General features: G+C 48.7%; 1 protein-coding gene across 1 annotated transcript in view; it reads right to left on the bottom strand.

The window, feature by feature from the left end:
- Positions 1-17,224, bottom strand: part of LOXHD1 (lipoxygenase homology PLAT domains 1) — a 181,203-nt gene that overhangs the window by 38,099 nt on the left and 125,880 nt on the right. Inside the window, exons 29-34 of the mRNA XM_054460472.1 lie at positions 15,749-15,903; positions 11,275-11,484; positions 11,033-11,168; positions 8,667-8,875; positions 7,666-7,851; positions 4,696-4,823 (exon numbers count right to left, since the gene is read on the bottom strand). Coding sequence (XP_054316447.1) covers positions 4,696-4,823; positions 7,666-7,851; positions 8,667-8,875; positions 11,033-11,168; positions 11,275-11,484; positions 15,749-15,903 — 1,024 coding nt within the window. The remainder of the gene's footprint in view (positions 1-4,695; positions 4,824-7,665; positions 7,852-8,666; positions 8,876-11,032; positions 11,169-11,274; positions 11,485-15,748; positions 15,904-17,224) is intronic.

The raw sequence follows: 17,224 nt of genomic DNA on the forward strand, positions 1-17,224 counted from the left end.
AGTTAAGAGGCTTGAGATGGGGAGATTATCCTGGATTATTCCAGTGGGCCCTTAATGTAATCCCAAGAGTCCTTATAAGAAGGCAGAAAGAGAGAGATCAACACATACACAAAGGAGGTGGGATGTGAAGATGGGGCAGAGATGGGAAGACCTGGCCTTGAAGGCTGGAGTGATGCAGCACAAGCCAAGGACTGCTGGCAGCCACCAGAAGCTGCAAGGAGTGGATTCTCTCCCAGAGCCTGCAGGGCACATGACAGTGCTGACACCTTGATTTCCACCCACAGATTCTGATTTCAGATTTCTGGCCTCCGGAAAAATGAGAGAAGAAAATTCTGTTGTTTTAATTACCACTATGTTTATGGTAATTTTGTATCACCACCTCAGGAAATTAATATAGCCCCAAGTGAGGTGACTGGAAAACTTTGGGACTAGAAAGCAGGTAGACAAGGGGAGGCTGCCTAGGAACTCACACAGAGAAAATTCCAAGCCTGGGGTTGGTGAGCAGCAGGGAGTTGGCTTCAGTGATGATGTAAGTGTCCATGGAGGCCGAAGTAACTGGGACACAAAAGACAGAGCCTCCAGTCCCAGGCTCTGCTGATCTGGGCTCCTTAGGGGCCACTGGGAAAACTGGACCTTGTGTATCCCCTATGAGACATACAAGGTGATGGGGAGCTGCATCTCTATCTCTTGGGCATCTTTGCTGTGGTTTGAGATTAGAACAAGTTCAAATCTTAAACAGATTCTAAGTCTCTGCTATTCTTGAATTCCATGATCAGGCCTAGTACATATCTGCCAGTCTCCTCTTAAAGGGTAGCCCTTGAGCTACACATGATGCTTTGAGAGGGGTGCCCAGCAGTGAGTGCTGGAACCTTTCAATTGCCTGACTCGGGTGCCCCTGGAAGACAGCAGTTCCTGGAACTCAGCTTTCCTTCCTCTTTTCTCAGACCACCATCATTCATGCTGTTCCCTGGGACTCACCTCCAAGCTCTCTGAGAAGGACTTAACCTTCCCACCCAAGTCTTCTGCCCATGAAGTCCCCAAAGATAAGCCCTCTCCAGTCTCAGAGCTTTATTGCTAACCAGACTAAGATTCAAGTGATAAAGATGTGGAAGAGAGAGTCAAACCTTACAAGCTTACTACAGCCCTGGACATGGTCACAGCCAAATATTTCCCAATCCTTTCCTGAAAGGGCAACTGGAATCCCATTTGAGTGTCTGTCCTCTGTTTCCATTCCCTTGAGCTCAGCCTCTTTCCATGCTCTTTGCACTAAGGGTTAGTGAAAGCAATAGGCCATCCTGAAGGGTGAACCCAACAGAACACTTTTGTGACACAAAAAGGGACCCAGAATCCTTTTTGTGTCCAGCCTAAGGAAGCTCCCATTTCACTAGGTTTCTACTGGGCCTAGGCATGACCCCTCATAGGCATTTACTTCTCGCTATACAAATACCACAATTCTTCGTCTAAAAATAGTTTCTACACCCACTGGACACCAGTTGCCTCAAATCCCCTGTTAGAGACTCATCTCCTGAGAGTATGCATTACATTTTAGGGCATCATCTTTTCTGAATGCCATATTAATTCACCAGCATCTCATGGGAGTTAATTTACCAGAACCATTTTCTCTGAAGTGGCAAGATGAGAAGTTGGGAAATTTAGCTGGGGAGTGGGATAGAGTGAATTGCTATTGGCTATTGTAAGCTTCGGCTCCTGGATATAGCATCTGACTGCAGGAGCGTTGCAGCAGGTAGAAGCTTCATGATACCTTCTGTGTGAATGCATGCATATCTCAGCCTCATTCTGGTCACATACCATTTGAAAATATCACCTTGCACAATAGCAAGCTGTGCCCATGACACATGCCCAGTGGGTCTTTCTATCTATGTTCCCTAGTCAAGATACAGGCATTCTTAACAAGGACTTCAAGACACAGGTGAAACATCAGGCCACATGCAAATGAAAAAATCAAAACATGTCTCGGGTAACAGCTCTGAGCTTGCAAACCAGGGTAATTAAGAAATGTTGGCTCTCCTCACAAAATAAATCTTTATTCAGAAAAAAAAAATCTTTTAACTAGCAAGGTGCCTCAAAGCATTTACAATATGGTTGTATTTATAATGATGTGATTTTCAAGCAACACTTTTGGAATTTAGATACTTCCAGAGACGAGATGTCTCTTCCACCAGCAATTAAGCCTTGTACATCTGGAAAACAAGTTGGAATGTAGGTGTGTGATAATTAATCAGAGAAAATCCAGGAATATGGGGTTGGGTAGAGATTAGAGTCAGAGTACAGAAGTAAAGACTATAGGAGACTGAATATGCAAACAATAGTAGCCAGGCCATGTGTGATAATAGAACTCTGAGCTGCCTCCTCTGCAGCGACCATCCCAAGAAACCACAGTCTCTACAGAAGTTGGTCCAGAATGGTCAGGACTTGGGCAATGGCCCCCAGCTTCCCTATTTTGTCCCTGCTCCCAACTTACGACTAACCAGACTGATGGACCAAATCCAAATATGCTCCCCAATGCAATCACGTATGAAACCCCGATTCTAGCTACCCTACCTCCAGCTTTACCATGCCAAAAATAATGCTTCACTATAAAGCTCCTCCTCCTCCCACAGCCTTCAAATCTCTACCAAACCAAGTGATGGTAACTGAGTCTCTTGCTACAGCAAGCTCTAAGTAGAGAGTTTCTGTTCTCATTTGGTCCTCTTTTATTTCTAGAACTAAGTGCAAATCTCAGTTCCCCTACTTACTTGCTGTATAACCTTGGGCAAGTTATTTCACCTCTATGTGTCTCAGGCATCTTATTAGTAATGTGGAGATGATAAGAGTACAAAGAGTGACAAGAGGGGTGTTGTGAGTTAATATATATTAAAAAGCACTTGCAACAGTGCCTGGCATGGAATAAATGTTCAATGCATGTTAGCCATTATTATTATCACCATTGCTGTTGATATGGGAAGAATTCAAGGAAGAAATGGGAGTTGCAAAATGAGAGAGCAGAAGTGCTAAGAGAAGACAGACACAAAATCAGACCCCCAGTGATGAGCTGCATAGGGCCCATAGGATGGGCAAAGCTCCAGCTTGCATGAGCTGCTCTGTCCATGAAAAGAAATGCTGCCTGGTCCCCAAAAGCTTTAGTAGCCACATCCTCATCATCACCACCACCACCATCATCACAATTATCATCCTTACCATCATCATCTTCATCCCTATCACCACTGTCACCATCATATTCATCATCATCATTATCATCACAATTATCATCCCTACCATCATCACCTTCATCCCTATCACTGCCATCATCATCATAATCACCATCATCACCATCATTATCATCATCATCACCATCATCACAATTATCATTTCTACCATCACCTTCACCCCTGTTACCACCACCATCATCATCATCATCCCTACCATCATCACCTTCATCCCTGTCACCATCATCACTACCATCATCACAGTCATCATCCCTACCATTCAGCACCATCAATATCACCATCCTCACTATCATCCACAATGTCCTCATCACCACCCCAGTCCAGAAGTATTGAGTGCCTACTATAAGCAAGGCAAGAGCTAGGAGGTATGAGGGTCTCAGAAAGGAAGCCACCTGGGTCCTGCCCTCCAGCTAAGGGAAGGAGTGCTGTGTGTTCAGAGGCAAGTTGCTGTGGGTGGGTTTTTAAAATGCTAAGCTTAGGCTCTGAGTCTGTCATCTCTGGTTCTTAAGATGTCAGGAGCCAGGGATGTTTGGGGGACAGTGGCTGAACATGGCAAACCAGCCCAAACCCAGGACTGTCTAAATTGGGAATCCAAGGGAGGACAGGGACAGTGAGTACTATAGGAGGGCCATCTTTAATGTCATTACTAATCACTAATGAGTGATTAGGAATGGGGGCCATCTGGGTATAGTTTGCAGTGCCACAGCTTAACGGCCATGGGAATTTGAGCATATGACTTTATCTTGTTGTGCCTCAGTTTCTCACCTGTAAAATGGGGATGATAATAATTGGATTATTATTATAGGGTTGTGGAAAAGACTAAGTGTATCAATACATGGCTTATCATAGAACAATGCTTGGCACAAAACAAGCTTCTATAAATGTTAGTGTTGCTGTTATTGCCTTCCTTAGATTAAGCTGTGTAATTACAAGGACCCTTGTCTTCTTGGTTATATCATCTTTTCAGTGCCTGAGTCAGTGCCTGGCATATACTAGGTATTCAATCTTTTTTAATGTTTTGAAAGTTGACTGCATTTTATTTTGTAATCATTTGAGACTTACAGAAAAGTTGCAAAAATAGAACAGAGCTTCTGTGTCCCCTTCACCTAGCTCTCCTTAATGTTAACATCTTATATTGCCATAGTACAATTAATGAAACCAAGACATTAACAATGATACAATACCATCAACTAATCTACCAACCTTACAATAAACAATTTTGAGTACCAAATGAAAGAAAGAAGAAATGTTATGGGTAGAGGTGATCAAGGAATACTTCCTGGGGGAGGTAGATTTGAGCTGGCCCTTGAAAGAGAAAGGTACTGAGACAGAATAGAAAAAGGCAGAGGATAGAAGGTCTCATGGTCTGCAGCGGGCATGTGAGAATCAGCCTGGCTGAAGGCAGGGTGGGGCAGAGGGGAAGAGTTGAATGTGGGAGGGGTGAGGGGCAGGGGTGGCCTCCAGGTACCTGGCTTTCTTTTTGTCCAGCTGCATCTCCTCTGTGCTCCCGTTGATGCCATAGAGGGTCATGAAGATGTTGGAGTCAGTGCCCCCGCCAACCACATCCCCTGTCCACACCGTCATTTCATAGAGAACCTGCCATGAGAGGAATGTGGGTGCTGAGTCTCAGCCTCACCCTCCAACACCACCTGACCTGCCTCAGTCTCACCAGAGAAAGAGACACGCTGTCCAAGTTCCACAGCTCTGGAAAGAGCCCCTCCTCAAATCAACTGTAAATGCCTGGACAGCAAGAGGCAGCCTTGTCAACTCTCTTATATCCCCCACTGTGCCCAGTCCCACCCTAGAAAGGAGTTCTGACACAGAGCCCTTCTGCAACAGAAACATGACGGAAAGCCTGGCGTTAACTGACTCTGTCAGTTGAATTCCAACCTAAGTCCAGCCATGACAGCAGCACATGGTTGCAGGACAGTGGCCTTTGGAGCCCTCCAGAGCTCCATGTGAATCCTAGACCTGCCACCTGCTGGCTGATAGACCCGGGCAGATGACCAACCTCACCAGCCTCTGCTCCCCTGTGGTAAAATAGGGATAAGCTCCCTTGCAGAGTGAGAGCTGCTGACAATTCGCATGGCACCTGGTGCTGAGCCTGCCACCTGTGTGGCCCCAAGCAGCAGCCAAAGCTCTGGGTGTCAGTTCCCCTTCATGCCACAGCCTGCACCTGCCCTGCAGCTGCGAATGAGGGGTGCCATCGGGAGTGATTCTTACAGAGGGAGCACTGCCTCAATCCACTGGAGAAGTGGGACAATCCCCTACTTCCATGATGTTAGCTTGAGATTGGGGTTTTGCCGTTTAGCCTGAGGTGTGCTCCAAAGAGAATGTCTGCCCTCTGTCTCCACTGGAGGGTGAGGTGCAGCCTGCTCTTCCTGGTGTGCCTCTACCAAGCCCCCACCTCGGTTCTTCCTCTGTGAGGCAGCCTCGTGGCAAGAGAAAGCACTTACACTGATGTTCTAGAATGTTCTTTGGTCCCGGATTCTTACTCCCTTCCTTCTCACCAAGTGCCCCTGGACTCACAGTGAAGTCTGAAGGTTCAGGAGAGGCTCAGACACACGGTTGGGGAAGGGCCATCTTGACCATCTCCTTTGAACGTACCTGGCCCAGTGTGTCCCTTCTTTGGAGGCTGCTACATTCCTCTATCACCTGTGCAGGGGCCTGGTCTCCATTACCCAGAAGCCTGGACCTCCAAACCGGAGCTATTAATCATGGCGGTCATGTCCCCATCATTGTGCCTGGTGGGGGCTGTGTGCTTTTCCGGCAGCATCTAGAATCTCTGCCAGGACACTGTGAGGTTTGAAGTATTCTGTGCAGGCCTGGCCCGCAGGAGAAATTCAGGACATGTTTGCTGAGGGAACGGATGAAGAGCCTCTTGCTTTACCAAGAAAATCCCCTTAGGCCACCCAACAAGGGCATTCATGATTGGCAGGAGGAGCCACTGGGAACAAAAGTGCGAGCCTGACACTTTTTTGCTCTTATCCAGGCAGCCATAAAAAATAGAATGATCAAAATGAGTGCTTCAGCTGCCCCATGGAGACTGGCCCCTGAGAGCTGGTCCGTCCGACTCTTGTGTTCTCTGCATCCATCTTTCTCTCCTTTACACAGACACATCTCTTTTTATGTAATAAGTGTGCTTCCAAAAAAGAGACAGAAACAGTGCTCTTGTAATTGTAGTCTAATATCAGGTGTCCTGGGGAGCTGGCCAGCCTAAAGAACCCTGCAGTTCTTTGTAAAGTGACAAACCTGTGTTCCTTTGTGCCATGGATAATGGGTGTAGGTCTGGATTTTCCTGGACTAAAGGGCTCCAAGGGAGCTGCAGCTGCACTGCGTGGGGTGTGCATGTGTGCTGGGCGGTGGCACAGAGGCACACACAAGCTGGGAAGTGGGTCAGGCGGAGGTCCCTGGATGAACTGTGTGCTCACCCACACCATCCATCTGGCCACAGATGGAGATGTCTGGGGGGTGGGGGAAGGATGCGTGCTATAGAAAGGGCTGCTCTCTGACTCTCCAGCAGGCGAGAGGCAGGAGAGTGGCAGGCCCCCACACTCCCGCCTGTCGAGGTTTTTAGAGCCCCACTTCTGTTTCCATATACAATGCAGGCAGAGCACACTCAGGTCCAGGTGATTTCTTCTCACCTTTGTGGGACAGCTTCTGACCTGGTCCAAGAAGCCCATTGGTTTTGATTCAGGACCAGAGATAAGGGCTGGGGCCTTCTGTTGACCCCATAGCCATGAGCCAAAAAGGAAACCCACAGGGTCAGGTGAAACAGAGGCTTCTGGGCCACCGAACGGCTGTGTGTCCTCAGATCCTAGCACCAGGCATCTGCCTCCTGCCTGGCCTGACCTGTGTGTTTATATAATTTATCCCAGGTCATTTGGCCAGTTAGAGATGCAGCCAGGACCGAAGCTCAGACCTCTTGCCCTCCAAGCTTTTCCAGTTAAGGAGGGTATTGTGTGGACACCATTGGCTGCACCGTAAGACTCAGAGATTCACAGTATCCCAGATGCCGTCTTTCTTGTCACCACTCTACTGCTGTTGATGGTGGATCCTTTGGTGAATAATGACCCTGCCTGTCTACATAGAGCTGCTTCCTCACAAACTCTTCATGAACTGTGATCTCATTAATTCTCAACAAAACCCTACATGGAACAGGCCATGAGTAGCAGGGATGCATTATTTCCAAGCAGTGTATGGGAAGACCAAGGCCCAGAGAAATGAGATGACTTGCCCAAGGTCACATGGCAGCAGACCAGAAGAGTTCAGTCTGTGGCTCCTAGCAAAGTACATCTGGCTAGCACACCAGGCTGCAGTGCCTGCGGATGCCCCAGTGATGAGTCTCCTACTTCTTCCACTTCTGTCTCCCCTGCTGCTCCCCACCTCAACCTGCACTGCCCTGGCCATGCACTGCACACTCACAGTGCCCCCCTACCTTCACCCCGATGTTCACCACCATGGCATCCAGGAGGTCGAAGACACGGGAGGTGATGCCGTCGCCTCTGTCCTTGGCAAGCCAGCAGTTACAGTTCAACATGTACTTGGTGCCCTGGGTGGGCACTGCCAAACACAATTCTTCCACCAGCCAGCAGCTCTCAGGGGAGGCCCCGTCATGGCCCAGCTAGGAGGAGACACACCTGATCTGTGACGATCTGGGCACAACTGGGAAGGAAGTGCTCCCTTCCAAGCCCCCTCCCTCAGTGCTTCTTCCCAGTGTGCTGTGCACTTGCTGGTCCAGGTCCCTCCCATGAAGGTGAAGAGATTTTGCAGATATAATTACAGTCTCTAATCAGGTGACTTTGGGTGGGTTGGACCTAATCAGGCGAGCCCTTAAAAAAGCATGTCTAGATGTCAGATATGAAGAAGTTGGAGATATTTGAAGCAGAAGAGATTGTCTCCTATTCAACAAGAAAACAGCCAGGTTTTGGAGAGGGCCCCATGCTGGGGAATGGTGGGCTGCTGAGAGATAAAGTCCTCAGTCCTACACCCCCAAGAAAATGGATTCTGCCAACAACCAGTGAGTCTGGAAGAGGACCCCAAGACCCAGATAAAATCACAGCCCTGGCTGCAACTTGATTTCAGCCCACTGAGATCTTGGAGATGGACCCCCACTAACTCACACCTAGACTCCTGACCCATGAAACTGTGAGATAATACATTTGTGTTTTAAGGCACTAAGTTTGTGATAATTTGTTACACAGCCATAGAAACTAATACACAGAACATTCCCACTGGGTGGGTGAAAGACAGACACACAGAGGGGCAGGTGGCTTACCCAAAGTCACCTGGCTAGTTGGTTCTCCTCTGCTACCTGCTGTAAGGGGTGCTGCAGGTAGGCTGTTCTTCCCACCCTGCACTCCCCTGCCCACCCAGGTACTGGTCAGCTCTGTCTATCCCTAGGGTGGTCACTATCATGGGGCCCTGAGAAGCCAGCACCTCTATTTTCTTGATGACGCCCACATCCAAGCCTGCGACGTAGAACTCCTCCACAGAGCCACGGCTGAAGCCCCTCTTCCCTCGGGGATAGTCCAACCAGATGCGCTTACTACGTTCATCATCCTCCCCGATGAGGACGATGAAGGCTCGGCTGTCAGTGGCCGCGTCCTTGTGCTTCCCAGTGGTGACCGACACATAGTAGGGAATAACTGCAAGAGATCACGGGGCCCAGCCTCATAACAGACCAGGTGGACAAGGCACTGCCTCATAGGCTCACAGATTTGGAAGTGACCTCCGAGGGCACTGATCTTAGCTCCTTGCTCAGAGACAAATTGCAATGAGCCCTTCAGATAACTGGTAAGTTATCTGTGGTGTGTGTCTCCTCTCCAAGGACTGAGGGAGTTGCTAACTCCCAACATACAGACCAAAGACAGCATTCTTGTCACTTGTTTGGAGTGCCAAGCTTCTTAAAGCTCTTTTGACCAATTATCCTACTTGAACCTAGCACTATTATGTGAAGGAGGGTAAGAAAAATAACCTCTCACCATGTATAGGCGTTATATGCCCAAAAAGCTCCCTATGGTCAACAAAAATGCTTTTGGCAAAAGCAAGGTCTCATAGAAAGAAGGAATTTGAAGAAGAACAATAAAATGTATTATATATGCAACACAGTGAATGAAAGTCCTAGAAGACAGCAATTTCCAAAACACACCAATCAGCATAAAACTTGCTTAGGTAGTGTCCATAGAGCTGTAGTTTCCCACCAACTATCCATTCTTCTTGCAGCTGGGGTGGTTATGACATGTAAGGAGACATTGTTGGGTAGGTTTCTGAAGAAATCTTTTTTTTTTTTTTTTTTTTTGAGATGGAGTTTCGCTTTTGTTGCCCAGGCTGGAGTGCAATGGCACAATCTCGGCTCACTGCAACCTCTGCCTCCCAGGTTCAAGCGATTCTCCTCCCTCAGCCTCCTGAGTAGCTGGGATTGCAGGCATGCACCACCACACCTAGCTAATTTTGTATTTTTAGTACAGACAGGGTTTCTCCATGTTGGTCAGGCTGGTCTCAAGCTCCCGACCTCAGGTGATCCACCCGCCTCGGCCTCCCAAAGTGCTTGGATTACAGGCATAAGCCACCACTCCTGGCCGGGAAATCTTTTTTAAAAGGTCTGACTCAACGGGGAGGAGTACTCTTTTTTTCCTTACCCTTCCATTCATTCTGCTTGGAATATGGATGTGATGGCTGGAGCTCCAGCATTCATCTTGGAACCATGGGCAACATTTAGGTCATTTATAAGGTTGCCAGAGTGACTGGGTTAAAGGAACCTAGGTCCTTGATTGCACTGGAACTGCTGTATTAGTCCCAGGTGGCCTACCTTTGGACTTTTATGTGAGTGAAAAGAAAAATTCCTAATTTGTTTAAGCCACCATTTCCAGGTCTCTGTCATTTGCAGTTACTAACTGATACAAGTTGGAAACCCTTCCCCTGGTTCATCTTTCTCAATAGCTTGGGAGACACTACCCTGGTATAGTGGATTTTAGGTTATACAATCTGTATCTCTTTGAAAAGTTTCCAAACTGTCTCTTCCTGGCTGGAATTACCTGCACATGGCCTTATTTTATCTTTACAGGGGGAACCTTTCAACAGGTGATCATAGTGCTTAAGGAAAGGTACTTTCTTGGTGGTCCTATCACTCATTTACAGAGTGAAAAGGTAAACTGCAAGCAGACTGACTTTCTCTGCCTGACTCCACAGATCCACCATGTGGCCTCCTGGAGGGGGACAGCATGGTTGTCACACTCTTATGTTTAAGAGAACTGACTATGAAGGTAGTGCATTCAAATGTTTGACAGGCAATTTAGAACTGCCTTATCTCAAAAATCTGATTAGCAAAAAGAACTTGCCAGGGAATTATGATATTGTTTTATGGAGGAAGAAAAAACTGAAGCCAAGAGACTGGCTTGTCCAAGGCCACACATTTCATTTTCAGAATCAGAAATGGAACTTCAGTCCCCAAATGACCATCTCAGGACTTCTTCCCCTGCCTTCACCACCACATCATGCCTTAAGTTTGCATGGCTGAGTGCTTTGTATGATGCTCTAGTGACAGGTAAGGGATGTTCATTCTCACCCTAACTTCCTTTAACCTTTGTTTCCCCATCTGCAAAGGGGGCTTAGCCCTGCCCTCTCACCTTGCAGGTTGTTCTGGGGATAAAACAGGTAATATGTGTGAAAACTATGTAAATGACTAAGTGTTAGATATGTATGTCATCGGTGATGGTGGGGCTCAAGAATGGCTCATCCAAGAATTGCTTTAAAACATTTCCATGTGCCTGGCCCCCGTCCAAAGAGCTCCCTGGTTGGCTTACTTGGGCCCTCCTGAACGTAGTCAGCCATGGGCCCGGTCACTGTGCTGATGTCAACATCGGCCATCTTGGAGCTCAGGGCGATCTCCCAGAAGTCAGCAGGGCTGCTGCAGTTGCTGCTGCGGTCCCCAGTGTACTCCTGTGTGGGAGAGCAGGACTGGCAGCTGTAGCTCCAGCACCTCCACCTCGAGGGACCTCCCCTAGGCATGAGGATGGCCACAGGCCCTATAGGCCCCTTGCCTCACCTTCTCGTAAAAGAGCCTCTCAAGTCGCCCATCCTCCTTCTTTAGGGACAGCCAGCGCCCGCATAGGAACAGGAACTCGTCCTTATTGGTGTCATTCCAGATCTCCACCTTCTCCACGTACCAGTCTGCGCACCACTTGGAGTTGTCATGGCGGAGCTTGATCTTGTAGATGACACCTAGGTCAGCAGCCTCGATGATGAAGGTGTCAGCCTGGGGAGCCCAGATGTGGGGACTCAGATGGGGGGTGCACCCCACTCAACCCACTCCAGCCTCACCCTTCTGGGACCTTCCATCCCCCTCAGTTGCTACGCTGAACAGACCTTCCTTGTTGGGGAGCCCTCCAGGCCCAAATCCCCAACATCGAGCCTGTGGGATCCAAGGCCTCATATCCACAGTGGTCCCATTTTGCAGTCCACTTATATGTGTGGTGCCATGCAGAAAACTGCCTTCACCACATTCCTTTTGGGAGAAGCCTGTGGGTGTTTGGAAGCCTCCTCTGTGTAAGGGGTGTGGGACCTGAAGGTCATGGGCAGAGACAGAGGAGGGGTGGTCAGCTGGTCCTGTTCCCAGACTCCTTAGCTATGCTGAGCATTGGGGATGAGTCCAGCTGTGGCAACCGGAGGGCAAAATCTCTTCTAGAGATGAACTTCTGAATAATGGGAGGGGGTTTGAAATTCCCTGAGAGATGCTGAGAGGGAGTTAGATGAGCCAGTAAGGCTGGGCTGCAGGAGAGGAGGCAGTAGAGGTGAGGCTCTGGGGGAGGCAAGGCTGTGGAGGGACTCAGGGACAAACATCCGGGACACAGGCTCAAGGGGGTTTTGTGGGGGTTGTGATACGAGGCCCTCATCTATATCCCTGAGTCTGTCTTCAGTCAAATGGACATTCCACTCTTGTGTGCTGATTCTTTGAGGGGAGCTCAATGAGGTGTGGATCCCAGGCTTTGAATGAGATGGGGCCAAGACAGAGTTTGAATGTGGGAAGTCAGGATGGGAGCCTAAGGAGGGTGAGAGGGGACAGGTGACACTGAGGGACACCTACTTTCCTTCTGAAAGATTTGCTGAGTGCAGGTGCCATGTGAGTCACTGTGCTGAGCCCTAGGAATCCAGAGATAAATAGAATAGGATGCCCTCTGCCCCCAGGACCCCACAGTCCAGGACAGCAAGAGGAGGGGATGGGTAATTCCAGCTCAGGTGGTGGGAACAGCAACCTGTGTGAGGACTAGAGCCAGGCCTAGGAAGACAGACGTCTCCAGGTGTCAGCATTAAGCTGCAGCTAGGGGGCTGGGCTTTCCAGGCAGCTCAGGTGGGGACAGCCCATGGCCAAGGCAGCTGCAGGTAAATAGCAGCTAGTGGTGTGTGGCCGAAGTAGATGTGGATGGGAGCAGTCCCGGGGTGCTGGCAATCCACTGGGTTCACCAGAGTAAGAATGGGCCCACCCTGAGATACAGCAATTCCACTTGTTTGCATCTGTCCTGGGGGAAGACCTTCACATTGCACAAGGATGTTTATCACAGATAATTTTTACAGTGGAAAATTGGAAGCCATCTGGGGTCCTGTGCTTGGGGAGTGGCTAAATAACTGGTAGAGCCTTTCCTGCAGAAAGTTGTGTGTGCAGTGGCTATAGAGAAGAGTCACCTCCATCTATGTTTGAATACCCTGGCAGAGAGAGATTTCCAAGGCAGCCATGCATGCCAAGGGCAAGTTAAAGAAGTGTTTATATAGCATGATGCCTTTTATGAAAAAAAGTAATACCATGGAATGGCTTACCTATTTTCTATGGGTGCATGTACATGTAAGCAGAGAAAATGTTTGGAAAGATGCTGAAGTAGGAGAGATGGTGGGGCATTCTGGAAACTGTACTCAGTGGTCTACAGATGGCACTCTGAACAGGCCAGTGGGGGTAGGCCATGAAGGTCTGCAAATCCCATGAAGGACACAGGGCAGATCTGGGATCCATGGGGAGCCTCTGCAGGCTTGAAGTGAGACAGTGACTGGTCAGCTTTGGATAGGTTAACTGAGGGAGCTGGAGGGTGGGTTGGATGGCAGGGCCTGGAGCAGAGAGACCACGCTGGCTCAGTGAGCGAGCTGAGATGAGGCAGGGCTGAGTGGAGACAGGGCAGACTTGGCTGATCTGAGGTTATTTAGAAGGAAGATTCTGGAACCTGGTGATTGATTGGAAGTGGGTGGGGAGGGGTTTCCAACAGGGAGAGGGATGTCCAAGATGACTTCCATATTCTGGAGTGATCAGAGAAATGGAAGCTTCTAGATGTTTAGCAGTGAACTTAAGGTCACATGGTTAGTAACTGAGCCAGAAGTTGCTCCAGCTCCCCTGATGGGGCATCAAAACTGGAGGAAAAGAGAAGAAAGTGATGGGGCAGAATGGGGCAAATATTTTTTCTTGTGACATAACAATTGTTGAGAGAAAGGAAAAAAAAAAAAAAACCGGAATCTGAACACAGAGGGAAATGGCTTGCATCACCTTCATTTATACTTCTATTCATTTATTTACTTAATCCATATTTATTGAATGCCTACTCTTTGACAGAGCCTGTAAATAAAGCCATGCATAAAAATGAACCTCTCAGCTGTATGCTACACATTGCTGCTTTTACAATACATTTACCAGGCATTGACACCAGGCATCAACTAGGGCAGGGGACAGGTGAGCTTTCCCAAGGCTTGACAACATCCAGCAGAGACAAAGAGCTACCTGCCTGCCAGACATGGTTCTAGACACTTCACATTTTTATTCAGTTGACCTTCACAGTAACTCAAAATTAACTCCTTTTTAGGGTGGAGAAAAAGGAGGCACAGAGATGTTAAGTAACTTGTCTAAGATAACACAGCTAGTAATTATCGGAGCCAGGATCTGAGCTCAGGTGACCTGCCCCTAGCATCTGGGGACCTGATAAATAATATCCCTAGTGTAGAGTCAGGGACAATCACATAAATCACTTGACCTTTTTGGCATTCTATTTTTGCAAGATGGAAAGAGGAGGTTAGGACTCCTCCTACCTACTTTATAAGGGCAATGAACAATTAGATCTCTTGTGGAACATGAATGTGTGTGTTTTAGATTATTTCTTCCTGGTACAACACGCTCTTATATCGTGTCCTGTTTTTCAGCCCAGAGGTCTGATTAGCAATCATATTACTATTCCTGCTTCAGATGCAGTAAACTGAAGTTAAAGGTAAATGGTTTCTATCTGGTTGGTGAAGCAGTGAATGGGAGTGCTGGGGGGTCTGGGTCCTGGAGACCTGGCAGCCAGGCTGGGGCTCCTTCCACAGTGTCTGACTCATGGGGTCACCAGCCAGCTTCAGACCCACTTAGATGACACCCACCTTTCTAGTCCCAGGGCTAATATCCTCCTCACTAGTAGAGTGGTTCAATGTTAAGGGATATGCCTGGCTGAGGGTCAGGTTTAAGGAGACCCTTGATAAATACCCATTGGCTGATGTATGAAATCCCCAGACATGCACAGCCACGGGCAAGAGCACAGATCGGGTTAGGAGCCAATCCCCTTAACCTGATCTCCCTGTGGAGACAGCCTGGCCTGTGGGGATTTCAAGCAGATTTCAGTGCATGGAGAGGAGAAGGAAAGGAGGCTGAGCAGCAAGTGCGGGGAGGGGCAGGGGGCATGCCAGAAAGGGCATGGAGTGGGAGGAGTAGAGGCAGGGAGAGGGGAGCCAAGCTTGCGAGAAGGGAAGTTTCATAAAGCCCACCCTTAAAGACTTCTGTGTTTTTGTAAAATCAGTCTGTCAGAGCTGGGAGAGCCTTACACATCACCCAGTCTTGTGGCTTTCAAGCCTTTTTATAGCCACAGAACCCTATGCTTAACAGAGGGCTTGCCTGGCACTGTGATCAACAGGCCAGGTCAAAGTGGATCCACATGGGAGGGAGTAGGGTGTCCATCTGCACCTGTCTCCACCGCTCCCAAGGGCCTTGGAGCCACCTGGGGCTCTACACAACACAATTTAGCCAATTCATATCTGACCCTTCAATTTACAGATGAGGAAACTGAGGTCAGAGAAGTTGAAGCCGATAAGGAGTTGATAGCAGAACCAGGCCTCCAGATCCCCTCTCCACCCCAGAGTTCAAGTCTCTGTCAGCACAGCCCCTGCCATTCTGCAGTGTTCACCTCCACGTTCATGAACCATGCACAGTGAACTGGATTTTCTGAAGATGACCCAGCCCCATGCAGCCAACAACCTGGAGCTCTAGCAGGGCCTCCTGCTTGTCCAAAGCCGGCCTTCTGCTCCACCTCATCCCCTATGCAGGACCCAGGGTGGGTGCATCAGCTAGGAGAGGGGAACAAGGCACACTTGCAAGGGAAGGGCAAGGGCAGAGGCCCAAATGAGTGTGCACAATGCCCCATGGAGTTCCTGGATGTCCCCGGGAACCAAGAAGAGCTGGCACCTAGATCGCTGGGCCTGGGGAGGAGGGAAGGAGGGTAAACTCCGTGTGCCCCTCATACCGTTCCTCTCTCGAACTTGTTGGTCCGGTTCTCTGACTTGCCAAGGTATCGCTCCCCAGTGTCCCCGAGGTCTCCATAGATGGTGATGTACACCTTGGCATCCGTCCCTGCCCCAGGAATGTTCCCTGTGAAGATCTGCACCGAGTACAGCACAACTGGGCAGGTGGTGGGATAGACAGACAGACAAAGGGAAGAAAAGGGTGACAGCGCTTTAGGTCTTGGGGAACTGGATTTGTAGGAGGTGCTAAGCTTCTGGCCTAGGCCTCGAGGGGTTAATGCCTTCCTTTTGTTTGCTCAGTTATGCATATTCAGCTTCAAATCCATGTGGATTCTCCAGTGGGAAGTGTGCTCATCTGATGTAGACCCAGGTAGGCTCTATGAGACCCCCAAAATAGAAACTTTTTTCTAGCACCCCTCAAACCATCTATCTGCCCATATAGCTGCCTGCAGTGTACATGGAGAAAGACTCAGAAACTACCTGAGATGTGTCCACACTGTGGTCGCTAAATCTACCTGCCATGATACATGGCAATAAAATGCCTTCCCATTTGAGGGTGACCAGTGTCAACACCAGATCCTTCTAAGTGGTTCATAGAAAAAAAATATTTTTTAAAGAACAGTTTCCCCTCTGTTCATTTCCTCATGTTCATTTATTCTCCAACCCACTGCCACCCTCCCCTGCCCCAGTGCTCCAGGCCAACTCCTCACCAAAGCCACTGTGACTGCCACCTCTCCTTGGTCTCCCAAGGCCCATAGGGAGGGCTCAATAAATACTGGTGTGACAATTATTAAAAATTATTATGAAAAATAAAAACGCATGGTATCTTGTTTTTGTTCTGCTCTCTTTATTTAAGGAAAAATAAAAGATCTCCTTTCCCAATCTCATTAGCAGGGAGACTCAAGTCTTGCATTTTTATGAAGGCTAAAAATTGGTTGGCCCCTCTCTGCATCCTCTGTCTTTGGAGATTTTGAGTTTCAGGCCAAGGAAGAGGGGACTTGGCTGGATTATCCCCAAGGTGAGAAATGGAAGCTGAAAGTCAGAGGTGGCCAAAGTGGGAGGAAGGTTAACTTCCCTTGTCCTGGGAGGGAGTGAAGATTCGGGAGTATTCGTGGGCCGCAGGGACCCCTCACCTGCACACAGGGACCCTATAGGGAAGTGACAGCTGGGCTTCTTTGCAGATTTGAAGCTTGAAGGGGGCCTCAAGGGTGGAACAGAGGTTCTTTTGACAAAGCCAGATTCATGCAGGAGTGTTTCTGGCCAACCAGAGAAATGATACTTGTGTGTTGGTGGAGAGACAGTAGTGACACTGTGTGACAGTGAGCACAGCTGGGAGTGGCACTCATCCTGGACTAAGGGCCAGGCCTCTCCTGTGAGCCTCAGGATTGTCCTAGAAGACCCTCAAAAAGGGGATTCCCCTCCCTGCCGTGAATGAGATGGGCTGTCTTATCAGCCCTTGAAAGTGGGCTCAGAACCAC

Source organism: Pongo pygmaeus, chromosome 17 (assembly GCF_028885625.2).
Source record: "Pongo pygmaeus isolate AG05252 chromosome 17, NHGRI_mPonPyg2-v2.0_pri, whole genome shotgun sequence".
NCBI lineage: Eukaryota > Metazoa > Chordata > Mammalia > Primates > Hominidae > Pongo > Pongo pygmaeus.